This window comes from Trichoderma camerunense (assembly GCF_050948025.1).
Source record: "Trichoderma camerunense strain CBS 138272 chromosome Unknown V8C40scaffold_10, whole genome shotgun sequence".
Lineage (NCBI taxonomy): Eukaryota > Fungi > Ascomycota > Sordariomycetes > Hypocreales > Hypocreaceae > Trichoderma > Trichoderma camerunense.
Genome location: NW_028145360.1, coordinates 324,574 through 338,631, shown reverse-complemented (window position 1 = coordinate 338,631; position 14,058 = coordinate 324,574). Strand labels below are relative to the sequence as shown.

General features: G+C 52.7%; 3 protein-coding genes across 3 annotated transcripts; 2 read left to right on the top strand and 1 right to left on the bottom strand.

The window, feature by feature from the left end:
- Positions 1-1,228: 1,228 nt before the first annotated feature.
- Positions 1,229-2,527, top strand: V8C40DRAFT_24383 (uncharacterized protein). The gene has a single exon (XM_083215519.1). It carries the CDS (start codon positions 1,321-1,323, stop codon positions 2,413-2,415), a length of 1,095 nt encoding a protein of 364 aa, XP_083072483.1. The 5' UTR covers positions 1,229-1,320; the 3' UTR covers positions 2,416-2,527.
- V8C40DRAFT_246438 (SacI homology domain-containing protein) lies at positions 2,319-5,902 on the bottom strand. Its single transcript, XM_083216111.1, has 3 exons — positions 5,291-5,902; positions 3,460-5,236; positions 2,319-3,400 (listed from the first exon to the last, which is right to left on the bottom strand). Exons 1-3 carry the CDS (start codon positions 5,484-5,486, stop codon positions 2,542-2,544), a joined length of 2,832 nt encoding a protein of 943 aa, XP_083072482.1. The 5' UTR covers positions 5,487-5,902; the 3' UTR covers positions 2,319-2,541.
- Positions 5,903-7,319: 1,417 nt separating this feature from the next.
- Positions 7,320-10,110, top strand: V8C40DRAFT_24388 (CASC3/Barentsz eIF4AIII binding-domain-containing protein). The gene is made up of 2 exons (XM_083215529.1): positions 7,320-8,387; positions 8,497-10,110. The coding sequence occupies exons 1-2, from the start codon at positions 7,738-7,740 to the stop codon at positions 9,989-9,991; spliced, it is 2,145 nt and encodes a 714-aa protein (XP_083072481.1). The 5' UTR covers positions 7,320-7,737; the 3' UTR covers positions 9,992-10,110.
- The last annotated feature ends 3,948 nt before the right edge of the window (positions 10,111-14,058 follow it).

The window sequence follows — 14,058 nt, the reverse complement described above, 5'->3', positions numbered from 1 at the left end:
TACTTAAAAGGATTTTAACGTGGATTCCACGCTTTCCAGGTTTTTTAAACTCCGTGCTCACCAAGGGCTCCTTGTGACTTATGGTCCCCTGTAAGTTAGTATGCAATTTCTGCGAGGAACCTTTACGAGGAACCTTTATGAGGAACTTTACTACTCATGGGTCAATGGAATCATTAGATTGTTTATTGCTCACCCGGCTGGTACATACCTACATAGTGCCATTAGATAGCATGCACTCTGCTTACAGACAAGAACCGTCTTCAGAGGCAACAGAGGCAACAAGATCTACCGCCCACTTGACGCAATCCTATCCACCGGGCAAAACGCTCCATTCCCGCAACAAAGAGCGGAGACTCTAACCGCCCTGACAGCCAAAAGATATTTGAAGCCATCAATTCCATTGTTCCTTGCCTTTTGCAACGGCAACCTGCAACGGCATCCCGCATTCGGATACTCCGTTTCGGCCCGGCCTCTGACGTAGGGGCTGCTGATGGGCCTTATCATCACCTCACTCAAATCTCACAGACAACGGGAGTCACAAACGGATGTGATGGATGGATGGTTACAGGTTCCCAGACCAGGCAAATCACTCTCTCTCTGACCCTCGTGAAACAACTGCGCCAACGTCTCCAAACCCGGGCAAGCCGCCAATGCAACTTTCAGACGTGAACTGCGCCAAGTTCATCCATCCACACACACAATAGGCTACCCTTGATCTCAATGCCTATCCGCGTCACCTGCAGCAAAAATCCTTGGCCTTGGCCTTTATAAGCGGCCTCGAGCGTTATTCCTAAGCAATCGTTCATCGCTTGCCAAGCGAATCCACCAATCAGACAGGCCAAATCAGACACCTGAGCGGCTGGCGCTATTCCAATAGCCGATCTAGCATCCCGGAAGCTGCGCGTAAAGCGGCGCTGGCCGGATCGTTCTTTAAGACGGGGCTGAAAGTCAAAAAGGATTTCAGGCTATTTGTTGCCCTCATACTACAGAGGAACTAGCAATAAGCATTGATGAATAAGTTCGTAGGTAAGCATGTGTCGGCACCACCACGAGGATGCAAGCGAATGAATCACAAGGAAGATGAGATCGACCATCTGCCGTGTTGACGAAATCTGCTATTTTTTATGATGTGTGTGTATTGGCGTAAGAGAGAAGAGAAAGAAATGAATTGAACTGAGATACACTTATTTCTAAGTGAGGCCTACCAGCACTATGCACCTATCAATTTACCCACTTTGGGTGAGAAACTCAATTTTTCACCACATCAAATTCCCCATCTCATTCAACCAAGTAATCCATCACGACAACAACATATAAACAATGGTTAAAAAACAGACCCCTAGAAAGAATCCATCCAAAAAAGATAAACAGGCACCAGCGGCTGACCCCATCCCACCCGTCGACCCCCAAATCCTCATCCATCAGCAGCGCATCCTCAAGCTCTTTTCAGATGCCTTCAATCCCGTCCTCTCATCCGAGGACTTCACAGCCCGCCTCCAATCCATAAAACAGGCCCTCTTCAACCGGGAATTTGACACCGCCTTTGGAACAGAGGAGAATCTTCAGGCGTATGCTGCAAGATGGAGTCCTACCAGAGCCCTCTGCTACTCGTCCATCTTCCAAACCATCGCCCACCACTTTGATGAGATGGCTCTCACATCCCCTCCTCCTACCGATAACGACAATGATGAAAACAGCCCAGACGCAGCCAGCATCGAAATATCAGATTCACAACCTCGCAAAGCAATCAAAATGCTCTGCATCGGCGGCTGCGCAGCCGAACAAATTGCCTTCGCCTCCCTCCTCCATCAAACAAACTCCTCCGGCCACCTCATTCTCCAAGACGCCGCCCCCTGGACACAAGTCGTCGCCCTTCTCCAAAACCACATCACTTCTCCGCCTCTCCTTTCCAAATACGCCTCCGCAGCCATCAAGGCCGCAAACACGCCTCTCCTCGAGCAGACCCAACTCGAGACAACATTCTCCCAGGGCGACATCTTGGCATTAGACAAGGAGGCACTATCTTTACTACTTGGCCGTGAACCTCTCACTGTGACGCTAATGTTTACGTTGAATGAGCTCTACACCAACGGAGGCATCGGTAAAACGACAAAGTTCTTGAAATTGCTGGGCGAGGTCATGCCGGACAAGAGCATGCTGCTCGTCGTGGACAGCCCGGGCAGTTACTCAGAAGCCGCCGTGGGAAAAGAGCAGAAGCGGTACCCCATGCAGTGGCTGCTGGATCACACTTTGATTGATCCTCGTGCCCCGTCTCCGGGCTACGAGTGGGAAAAGATTGAGTCTCACGACTCAATATGGTTCCGCTTGCCAGATGGCCTCTCTTACCCTATTCAACTAGAAAACATGCGTTACCAGATGCATCTATATCAGAGGAGGAGCACGTCCCCAGCTTAATGAAATTCTATTAGGAGAGGATGCTTTAAGAAAGAAACTATAGTTGATAAAGCTACCCTTGAGTTGCCATGTATAAAAAAGAGCCATATCAGGTCCTTTCGTTCGGGATATCTATCTACTAGGTATCTATGCCCACACCAGCTTCTTCAGCGAGTGGCCCAGCTGCTCGAGTAACCCGGTGCTGCGTCTCGCCGTGTCCAGCGAAATAATATCACCCTTCTCCATCAGCTTCTTTCGCTCTCCTCCCTCCTTAACCTGCTGCCGTTCGAAAGCAAGGCGCTCAATCTCCGAGCATATCGTGTCGATAATCTGCATCTCTGTTTGCCGTGGCCCCGCCCCGCTCGCCGGCAATGAAGAATCGGCATATGGCGCCTTGAATGCGAGTTTGCGAATGGCAGGCTCCTTGGATGCATTTGCTCCGGAGAAAAGGCCAGCGAAGCCAGTTGGTGCGGGTAGAGGCTCGCCGGTAGCCGTGAACTTTGGTGCGTCTTTCGTGGACAGTGTGCGGGTGTTCCTCCTCCGCACGTCGCTTTTGCCCGGTTGATATGACACCACGAAACCCACGTTCCTTGCCTCATTCACGTGCGCCTGCGAGATGGTTGAAGTGATGTAAGTGCCGATTTTGATATTCGTGATGCTGGCAAGGGTAACTCTCTCAAAGGACGATACCTTGTCCAGATCCCAGTCAAAGCGGCACAAGTACAGCGCAGCGTCGGTCAAGAGAAGAACGGTTTCTTCCATCGGCCATGATTTGAGAACATTGGCGGCATTGGGACTAATCAAAACCCAGCCGCCGTGGAATTCTTCATTGACGTCTGCCACGACTCGCTTCTGGCACAGCTCCACGGCACGCTCCCGCATTCTTTCTACGGAAACAGCCGGATCCTTGGTCATCATGTCCATCTCAAATTCTTCAAATACTTTGGCACTGACATTTCCGAGCAGGAAATCTATGGCAGCTTGACTGAAGTAGTCATTGACCATGCTAAAGGGAGGATGATGATTAGCCACTAAGCTTCGAAAGAAAGCAGGAAAAAAACTCACCCAGTATAGAGACGTGTTAGGGATATGCCGAGATCATTTAGTGCCCCCCTGTAATCCCTCTTTCGTGTCCTCGTATAGTCACCTTTCATAGCGGATGTAGAGGCGTACTGCTTTGAAACGGCATCGCCGTTGTCAGCCCAGAGAGTATTGAACCAGGCCGTCTCTTGGTCTATTTGTGCACTCATGTCTATGCCTTCTTCTTTCAGTTGTAAATCTAGCAAGTGTTTTGCAAAAGAGCTCTGGCAGACGTTTGTTCGGTCCAGGCAGTCCATACAATTTGTCCTAAGAACACCTTGTTGCTTACGGACCAGCTGGCCATTGTTCTTCACCGTGCTGCCCAGCGTCTCTAATTGATCTTTCAATGTGGACAACAGATGGCTCACGTTCTCAAACTTCATGCCACGGCAGGCGTGGTGAAAGTCAAACCACTCAAATGAAATCTTTGCCTTGTCATCGAGCCCCTCGTTGATGCGCGCCATCGTATTTTGATATTGCGTTCCAATAGGGCCCTCAACTCCACGTTTCTCGACAAGATTGACAATCTGTACCGTGCCATAAGATGCCGAAAGCCTTTCAAAATGCTGCTTGGCGGCATTGTAGTTTGCGTCCTCAGAGTGCTGTAAAACCGGCACGGGCTTGAGCGCGTAAGCGGTCTGGGTAAAAAAGAGCGGAATGCTGCCTCTAATCTGAGTAAACGAATACACTGGAGAAGAGGTATCCCATGCAGGAGATGAAAGGACCTGCTCTGTCTCGACAAAGTTGGCCGTATAGCCGCCCTCGTCAATACCGCGCCGGAGATATCGCAGACCAGCCCTCTTAGTTGATCGTCGCGATATGAGGGTGATGAGGTAACTCTTTTCAGTAGGACGCAGCTCCAGAGAATGCCTCGCCGTGCCTGAAGGCGGCGAGGCCGGAGCAGATGGCGGGGGCGAGAGGTCCTTGAGCTCCATGGATTCTGTTCCAGGGTCATCTACCTGGGGAGGCTGAGAATCCGCCACAAAGGTTCTCTGGCCGACAAAGCCCTGCATCAGAGGTAGGGTCAGGGCATCTTGTCCGGCATCAATAAAGGGTTGAATAATATGCCGGTTCCAAAAGAATGTCTTCTTAACCTGCTCATAGAGGGAGCCATTGGGGTTAACCACCGAGGCGCTATCACTCGGACTGCGGGTTATATCCAGGTCATAGGAAAAGTAAAAACTGCGTGATGAGCCAAATAGTATTTGGACGGTCCGAAGCAGCTTCGGTAGCAGCGTGGATGCCGGAGAGAGACTCTCATCCGCTTCTTGTAGGCTGGCGAGACTAACCACTGGGGTCTGTGATGCCGACGGCGCAAGGGGCGGCGTGGACGTTGGCGAGTTGCTCATTCCCATAGTCCTTCTCTGGTCGACTGTCCACCCGCTTCGACTAAACCAGCGCTGTGCAAATCTCCCATAACTACCCCGTCTCCGGATCACGTCTTCGGCAACACTGCTCTTGGGGTCTGGCGGAACGTCTCCTTTGTCGACAATCTCGTCATCGACTTCCTCATCAGGAGTCGAAATTGGCATCTCGCCTTCCTCATCACTGCTGCTATCTTCATCATTATTCACGCTGTTGGACGACTCCGTACGCAAAAGACGTGCCGTCTTGGCCACGGATTCCTCAGCATCCCTCTGCGACGAGCACGGCGTCACGGCCACTTGAGTGACAACGTAGATGGGCAATCCAAACACCTGGGCCACCTGTTCTCGGCGTGTAATCGTCACCAGATACGTCAACCGCGACACCGTAATCAATCCTGGCGACTGTTTAACACGCCATCACATCACATCAACGCCTGCCCGGGACTCACCAATGACGCCGAGCGCTTCAAACCACGAATCGGGCTTTGCCGAATCAGGGGCCTGGTCGCGTGCCGCCGACACCGACGCATCGCCATACTTGACTCTCGCAGGCTGGAACGGCTTCTGTCCCTTGGAAGACAATGGCTGGATGATGAGGCCGTCGACAGCGGCAAAGATTAAGACCTTGCGCGCAAGACCCGGCATCGTGCGGGGTCTGTGTCTCACCGCAGGAAACTCCGAGAATTAGAGAAAATGCCGGAAGTCGGTCTAGGAGTCAGGAGCCGGGGCTCGTGGCTACAAGGACGAGTAGGAGGAAGCCATTGGGGTGATGTTGAATCGAGGCGAATAGGTAATGAAGTTGTATTGAAGCGAAGTTCAACGTCATCAATTACACGTACATCCACCTCTAGTAGGTACATCCGCCTGCGCCCAGAAGCCGCAAACCCGCCTAGAGCTCCGAGTCAGTGGTGCTTAGGCGTTGTACTGTAGAAAACGTGGATGCGCTGTCCAACCAGAGACTGAGACAACAATGGGGACGCTGGGGCTTATGGGGAGCTCCATACAGCTGTTAAGTCTCGGTGATCGATGAAGTGCCATCAACAATATACGTTTGACGCTACATGGATATTTACGACATTGGCGCCATCTTCCGCAACCTTACTGAAACCCTGGTGCTCTTAACCTGGATGCTCTATATCCGCAAGGTTCCAAGTGACACATGGACCCCTAGTACCTCAGAGGAGAACCACCTCCAACATTCTCCAACAGCGTCGGGTTACTATTTCTAGAGCATCTCAACTACAATCATCGCCCGCCAATTCCTACGCTGTACCAATAGCGGACTACTCTGAAAGTGCATCAGCAAGTCATACAGACACATCACATTGAATAAGTGTCGGAGTTATATCCCACCCGAGCTGGTCACTGCTACAGCAGCACAATCCAGGCGAGCTACCGCCTGCGTGAGATCAAACAGCGTCATCTGTCTGTTGTGCTTCGGATTAGTGAGATGCAGAGGGGCATTGGCGTCGTGGTTGGCCAGCGACGGCAGGGATGCTCTGCACTCTGCAACAAAGAACGAGCACCTCCAGCAGCCATTCTGGAGCTGTCGAGCATCCAACCGCTCAGTCCGCGGCCCAGAAAACCCGTGGGGTAGCTCCGTCTGCCCGTCAGCAGCCATGGTCGCCATTTGCATCAACGGACAGGCAGCAATGCATCCCGAGCACCAGTCGGCGTTTGCGGCCTTGGTGGCCAACAGGACGAGCTTGCTTGATGCCACTTGTGGACCTCATCTGCAGTTTGCACGTCGCCAATTGCATAAGCAGGCCAGTGAGGGGTTGCGACGCTGGCAGGACGACATGATCCGACCGAAACTCGCCTACGCAATGCCCATTCAAACGCATGCATCCGTGCCTGGCTGTGAGCATGAGAAACAGAGCCAGAGGCCGGCGTGATCGTGATGGTGGCCGTCACCCATGTTCTGAGTGGTGGTGGCACGGCGGCGGTGGTGGTTGCTTGATTGATTGATTGATTGACGTGGTGTCGACCCCTAGAATAAGCCGGCTGATGATGGGTCACGTCAAGCAAGCAGGAAGAAAAGAGGCTCTTGCAGTGATGACATGGGCAGATGGCTGGCTGCATCCCATTTGCTGCGATCGCCCATTTGACAGATCTGGCGGTCGTGGTGACTGTTGGCATTTGTTTGGGGCGTCTAAAGTCGGCAAGAGGTAATCTCCGCTAGCTTTTCACATACATTGGGATAAGCTTGTACTACCATAGAGTACCTTACCGGTACCTCATTCAAGAGCCGAAGCGGCAGCTTTGTTTGGCCTTGGCCCATGACGCTGAAAGGGGAGCGCCAGGGCCTGGAGGGCCTGCTGCAGCCAGACCAAGTCACTTTGCACCCATCCTGCGCGTAAAAGCTACATGGCTGGGGAGGGGGCCAGCAAGCCTGGATTGGGCTAAGCGTCCACCACCTCACCTCACCACTTCACAGGCCAGCACCAGCACTTTTTCTAGGGCCTGGCGTCAAATCTTCCGCTTTCTGTCCTTGGAAACCACCATCACGACCTCTCTTCATTCGCCGTCCCGGCCCCCTGGATCATCAACGAGGCGCCCGAGGACCGCTTCCCGCCTTCTTCTTGTCTTTCTTTCATCTCTTGCCCCTTCTTGACCCCCTTGTCTGGTCTGGCCCGTCGAGATTTGTTTGCTCGTGGGCATCGTACTTCTTTGCCTTTCTCTTCGTGTCTAGCACCGCAGGACGGGTTGGGCTCCTCACTCCTCCTTGCGGCCCTTTGTTGTTCAATCTCCTCCGACTTGCCCTCTGTCCTCGCCCACCACCCGCCGCTGCATGGTCTCCCTGATCCATCACTCGCCCCTCTCTCCGTCCCCGACGAGCCCCATTCGTCCGCCGTCTAATCGTCTCGCTGAAGCCGCCAACTAACAACCCCCCATCATGGCCGCTGCCCCCCGACGTAGAAAGCTCATCGGCCAACGACGCCGAGTCGAGGACGAGGGCGACGATGAGGGCCGTCCGGAGACGCTGGAGCTGGATGACGACTCCCTGACCGAGGGCTCCGTCATCTCCGACGACCACGATGGAGCTGATGATAGCGACACCAGCAACATCGACGAGGCGTCACCCACCTCACCCAACGCGCGGAAGTCTGCCAACGGCACCGCAAAGGGGGCCGGCCACAGAGCCGCCAGGGCTGGTGCTCAGGGAGATGGTAACAAGTCTGTGTCGGATACCGAGCTGATGCTTCATGGCCTGTCCATTGCGGATCGGCCGGACTCTGCACAAGAGCTGCAGTTCGACGAGGTGACGCCGTCGCCACCCAAGTCGCCCTCTGCTCCCGTCATTGTCAGCTCCTCGTCTGCCATGCGGTCTCAGTCTGGGCAGCCACCCAATCGACGCCGACAAGAGCACGAGGATTACAAGCGCCGGAGGGACGAGGACCCAGCCTTTGTGCCCAACCGGGGCTCCTTCTTCATGCATGATCATCGGCATCCGGGGCCGGCCGCGAATGGCTTCAGGCCGTTTGGAAGGGGTCGGGGCAGAGGTGGTAGTCGCGGTGGTATCGGGGGCCCTTTTGCTCCAATGAAGTAAGTCACATCGTCTCTTGTCGTCGCCATGATTATCGTCTCTTTGAGCTCTCTCTATCCCCCACCTGGCCCTCTTTGCCTCATCTGCTAACGTGGAATTTCTGTGTAGTAGCCAGATGCACCACCCCGCCGATCCAACCACAAACTCCCCATGGACGCACGACATGCACGAGACTGTCGCAGACGTGATCCCACGTCGCCCTCGGCAAGCACCTCATGAGGAGGGACCGCCTAACGGCAATGGCTTCATCCCCACGTGCGAGCCCAGTGCTACTCCCATCAACAGAACCTTGTCGACTGAGAAACACATCGGCAACGCTCAAGTCCGCGTCATTCTGCCTACGGTGGCCATCTCGAAGGTGTTTCCTGGCTTCCCGGTCAAGCAGTACACGAAGCTGCCCGATCACCGCCCGCCCCTGCGTAGGGACAAGCCGGTTCGCATCTCCCTGCCGAACCATCCTCCGAGATACATCTTCCCCGCTTCAGACCGATCGTTCACCTTCATCCCCCGTGCATTACGCCCCAACCAGCAGCGACTTAGAGGTAAGCCCCGGTCTGCATGGGGCTCCGTGGGTGGATTTTCGCGGAGGACCAGCATATTTGGTGGCAGCTACTATGGTGGAAGCATATACTCCCCCAGTGCTGCCGTCAGCAGGCGATCATCCATCGTGGTGCACGATAGGGAGGCCATATTTTCGCCTACCGGGTCCATCATCTCCCGCCCCGCACCACAGGCTGATACCAGGCCTGTGGTCCGTCTACCTCCGGCTCCGCAAACATTCAATATGCCGCCGGTTGGAGTTGAGGTGCCCGTAGGCCAATCGGACCCAATGTTGATGGGCGGACAGGAGGCTTCGATCGTCGACATGCCCCAGCCACAAACACACCCGCTTCCGCAGAAGCCCAACTTCCAGGAGAACTTCCCGGCATCGATCCCAATGCACCAGCCTCGCCCTCAGAAGAACATTTCTGTTGCGGGCATCGAGTCGCCAACGATGTCGCAGAATGGCCCGGGCTTCCAGCAAGCCTTCCACCAGCAAGTTCCCGTGCAGATGGCAAACGGATTCCAGGACTCGCACGCTCGCCGGCCCTCATATTCAACCCATGTCTCGACCGGCACGCCTCTGTCCCAAATCCCAGAGCGGGCTATACATGCCGCGCCGTTCCAGCCCAACACGTATGGTCAAACGGCCTACTATGGCGGCCAGCCGTACCAGCCTCACCCTCAACAGGGATACTACTATCCACATGGCTACTCTGGCCCAAGCATGCCCGCCTCTGCTGTCACCGCGCCTCCATTCGTCCCCCAGGGACAGCCGGGCATGCCTGGAAGCTTTGCACCTCAGAATCCAATGGAGCAGCCAGGTGTCAACGTGACGGGGCCACCGGCACCCCCCAATACAAACCTCGTGGCCCAGGAAGTCAATGGCATGGTTTACTACTATGATGCTTCTCAGCTGCCGTCCGTAAACCCTTACCAGTCGTACCCTGCCTCACAGCCATATCAGCCTAGCGTGATGGGAATGGGTGGGATGGTGACTCCCAGCCCCGACGGCTTTTACTACCCTCAACCCGCGCCGGGCATGGTCTATTACTCGCAATAGCGTTGATTCGTGTGGTGGATGCGACACCGACGCTGGCATGATGATTGGCTTCTCAGACCCATCGACCTTTAATAACCCTATTGCAGACCCTACACATCTCACTCCTTCTCCTGCACTTTCTTGTTGATTCTTTTTCCCTTTGGTGTCATGGGTTGGGTTCTACGCATCATTCTTATCCATTTTCGCGGTTCGGGTGGTTGGGTGCTCAAAATCATGAACTTTTTTTTCCCTACTTTTTTCAACGTTTGATATTGTTATCTTCATCATGCGTATCCTGGGATGGCCAGCTGGGAACCCCGGGGTGGCCTTTACGTCTTTGTGTGTGCGTGTGTACTAGGGAAATGGACCTTTTTTTCTTGAAAACCAAAAATAAGTATTGGAAGTTGGAGGTTGAAAGATGCTTGCTGCGGCATTCATTTGTGTTAGTTGAAGTTATCGTCACCACGGTCAACAATCGATGGCCATATGCGGAGGGATGGAAAAACGTCTTGCGGGATGACCTTTTCTCTTTTTTTCGGTCTGAGCTAAAGGGGAAGAAACGCATGGGTAGCTGGGGAGCGATTCTGTAGCGGCTTCATTGCGTCCTTTACCTTTGTTAGCCCGGATGTCCTTGTAACTTCGGGGTTGATTCCTTGTGCTGTTTCATGGCAGCGGCGTTTAGCGGTGTTTGGAGGCAATTATGTAGTAGCTTTAAATGTGCGGGAAATGGAGTTGCAATCTGTGGAATATCTTTGTGTCTACTCTCTCTTTTTGAGTTTCATTTGCATATATTTTATTGAGCGAGCAGCTTCTATATGCTGGATGGTGACTGTTTTGGTGAAGATTGAGTGATGCCAGTAGTTGCGAATGTCGTCCGATGCTATGAACGTAGAAGCTAATAACTTCAAATGCTAAATCAAGTTCTTGGTTGCCTTGAACTATCTCGCTTGCGTAGAGATCGGGTTGAGCTATATAAGAGGTTCTTCTTGATACCTGTCCAGGCGATTTATAAAATCCCATGAGCAGTACTTACTTAGGTGGTCACGGATTCGAGCTAGATAAGCTACCTGTGCATTTTTCATATGATGTCGCACTTGGCTCTTCTTTCCCGAATACATACATCACCTTACCTCTTTTCCCCATCTGGAGACGCTCGTTTCAGATTACACTTCCTCTACTATCTCAAACTCCTTGTTTTTTCTGTATCGTTATCGCCGAGAGCTCCGAGATGCGTAGGATTGCCGACGCCCCTCGCCGTGATAGGCGCAGCTTGCCGAAAGTGCTATCAGGGTAGCCCCCATTGCTGGGCGTAAAAAGTTAGTGGAAGATAATAGATGAATGGAATGAAATGGGACTGTGTGAAGTATTATAGGTGCTATCTAGAGAAACAAAGTATTTAGATCTTGCAGAGTTTGGTGAATGAGTTTCTTCTATAATCTGAAGTGAATGCTCGGTGTAAGTTGGGATTGCGTCGGAAGGACATAAGAGGTATATAATAAGATTTTGATAGAAGTCAATTGAGCTCTAGGGCTCCATAAAAATAGACGAATTCACCTTTGCATTTTTTTCTGAGATGCCTTGTCTTTTATCAACTCTTTTATTGATAGCTTATCGCATTGGTTGGAATTGTAGGTTTGAAGGAATATTTTGTTGGCTTTGCTTTTCTATTGCATCTATACCGTCGACTAGTAAAACAGCCGTAAGCTCTTATGTAGATGCCAGATAGCTGGCGTAGACCGAGGTTAGAGAGTAATACCTACTACTAGGTATATATCTTTAACAAATGCGGCTGTAATTTTTCATCATTGGGGTACTGATAAAGTGAATGTTGTTAGGCTGCGAGGTTTGTTAGGCGGACTCGATAATAACGTTGCCTACAATTGGAGTCCTCCCGAACGGTCCGCAGGCTGGAGTATGGCCGAATCTCTACAATTGTCATGGCGTGGACATGCCTTGGTGTATCCCTGACGCCTAGAATATAGAGGGAAATGATGTTCTTTAAAAGCCTTTTTCCATGTGATAGCTAAGGACACGGTTGATAGCAGGTCGAATCTGGCCTTGAGAAATAGCAGCCTGCGCATGAATTATACCTAGGGAGCACGGACTAATATACAATAAGAGGTATGCAGTCTTGATTCACCCCGGCCTCTCTCACCCGATGAGTGCCGGGGTTTAGTAAAGTATACAAGCCAAAGTAGAGATTTCTTCCCATCTATGAGGTTGAATGCACTTTGTGGTACTACGTAAAGCGCCTGCTGACAGACAGGAAGAGCAAGACGCAAGGGAGTGTAATAGGCGTCTACTAAGATTTTAACGAGTGGTGATGACAATGCAAGGGATGAGCCGGCAGATTACATGAGTAGCATCAGGTATGTAGAAGAAGCAAAAAAGAGAAGAGAGAAGCGGTAGCACCAAGCTTCGGGCAGGGCGCATCGAGCTAGCAATCTCACGTACCGCATTGATACTTGGCTTCAAAGGCTAAAGTGAGACATTGCGTTGAAGCCATGGAAACCTTGGTGGTAACTTTGGACTGCTCAGAGAGCTCCACAGAAAAGAAGAGCAAAGAAGAGATAGTCATAAATTCAGACGTCTCTCACCAAGAATGATGGTGTGTATGTGGCTTCGCTCTCAGACGGGAGCGCGTGTGAATTGGAGCCTGTTGTAGCCATCTAGTTAGGCAGTCCTTTGTGCTGAGAAAGTACGAGTAATCCATCGAGAGCTGCTCGTCTGTGCAATCCACGGCCTGTCGTGTCCCTCCCAATGACCACCAATCAATGCTGGAGCCTGGTTGGGATGCTCCGACATGCTCGGCTCGGTGACACGATATGTTGCCGCATTCGGCACATCACGCGCACCGAGCGGAGCCAGACAGGCAGAGCTCGCATCGATCCAATTGCTTCACGTACTCGTATCGCGCTATGGCGACAGGCCCGGGCATTATTACTACGAGTCCTAGTATTACATAGTAGTTCGGGTATTATATAAGAGCAGAAGCACCGCAAGTATCGGGTACTTTGGCAGGCAAAGTACCTGATCAGAACTCACCGAACGAGGCACGTACAGTAGCATCGGGTCTCGGGATGGCTGCAGTTTGTGGTGTTTGTCTGCCTTCGTGTTATTACATCTTACTTTGACTTTGGAGCGTCAGGCAATCTACGCCGCCACGACGCCGTACCATGGGATCTTGCTCTTGTTTTCCCGAGCGAGCTGCAAGTCCAAAGGCCCCCAAAGTGTCGTAATCGGCCTTTGCACAAGCCTGCCTACGAGATGCCGTGGCGGCCGATCGAGCATGAATCGGCAAGCCCTGAAACCGGGACCAGCTTCACTAACACAACCTTATCCGCTGTCTTTGGGATGGTCGCAGCTGGCTGGTAATAGCACCACGTAGTCGCCGTCGCCTGAGAGGGGTCGGCCGGTCGCCAAGGCAAGGGATGCTCGAGTAGTAGAGTGCGAGGACAGTGTGGATGGATGGGACGAGGTGCGAGGGAGAGAAGCTGGCGTGGCTCCTCTGCAGCCTGGGCTTTTTTTGTGTCCCGTCTCCTCGCCTCATCCGCAGCCAATTGCTTGTGGGAGTGGCGAGCCGTCCAGGCATCCGGAGCCAGCTAAGCTGCAGTGGCAGCGCCATTGGCTCTGGCAGTGGCCAACAGCAAGAAATGAAGTTAGCCCCATGATCAGAGAGAGTTTGACGTCTGGTCTGCTTCCATGAGATTTTGAGTTGCCTGCTATCGGTCTCATTGCCCAGTGGCAGCCTGCGTAGTCTGTACATAGCATAGCTCGGGGCTTGGGAATGGATGGGCCGAGGATACCGTAGGCTGAAGCCGTCTTTGTCTCTGGCGACACCAACGTTACCCAAAGTTTGCAGCAAATGACAGCCACTGGATTTGATTTTTGATTTTGATTTTGATACCAGTACCAGAGAGGTCAAAGGATGCGAGGCCCTCCGAGGCGGCACACATGTGATGCTGCGCTCTGAGACAGGACAGGCATCATTTCCATCTTTTGGCCACCCGGCTGCTCTTCTTCTTCCTGGCGTTATCGTGCATCGTGCAATCTGCGCTTGACCGCCTTGGTGCTGGAATTCCTTCGCC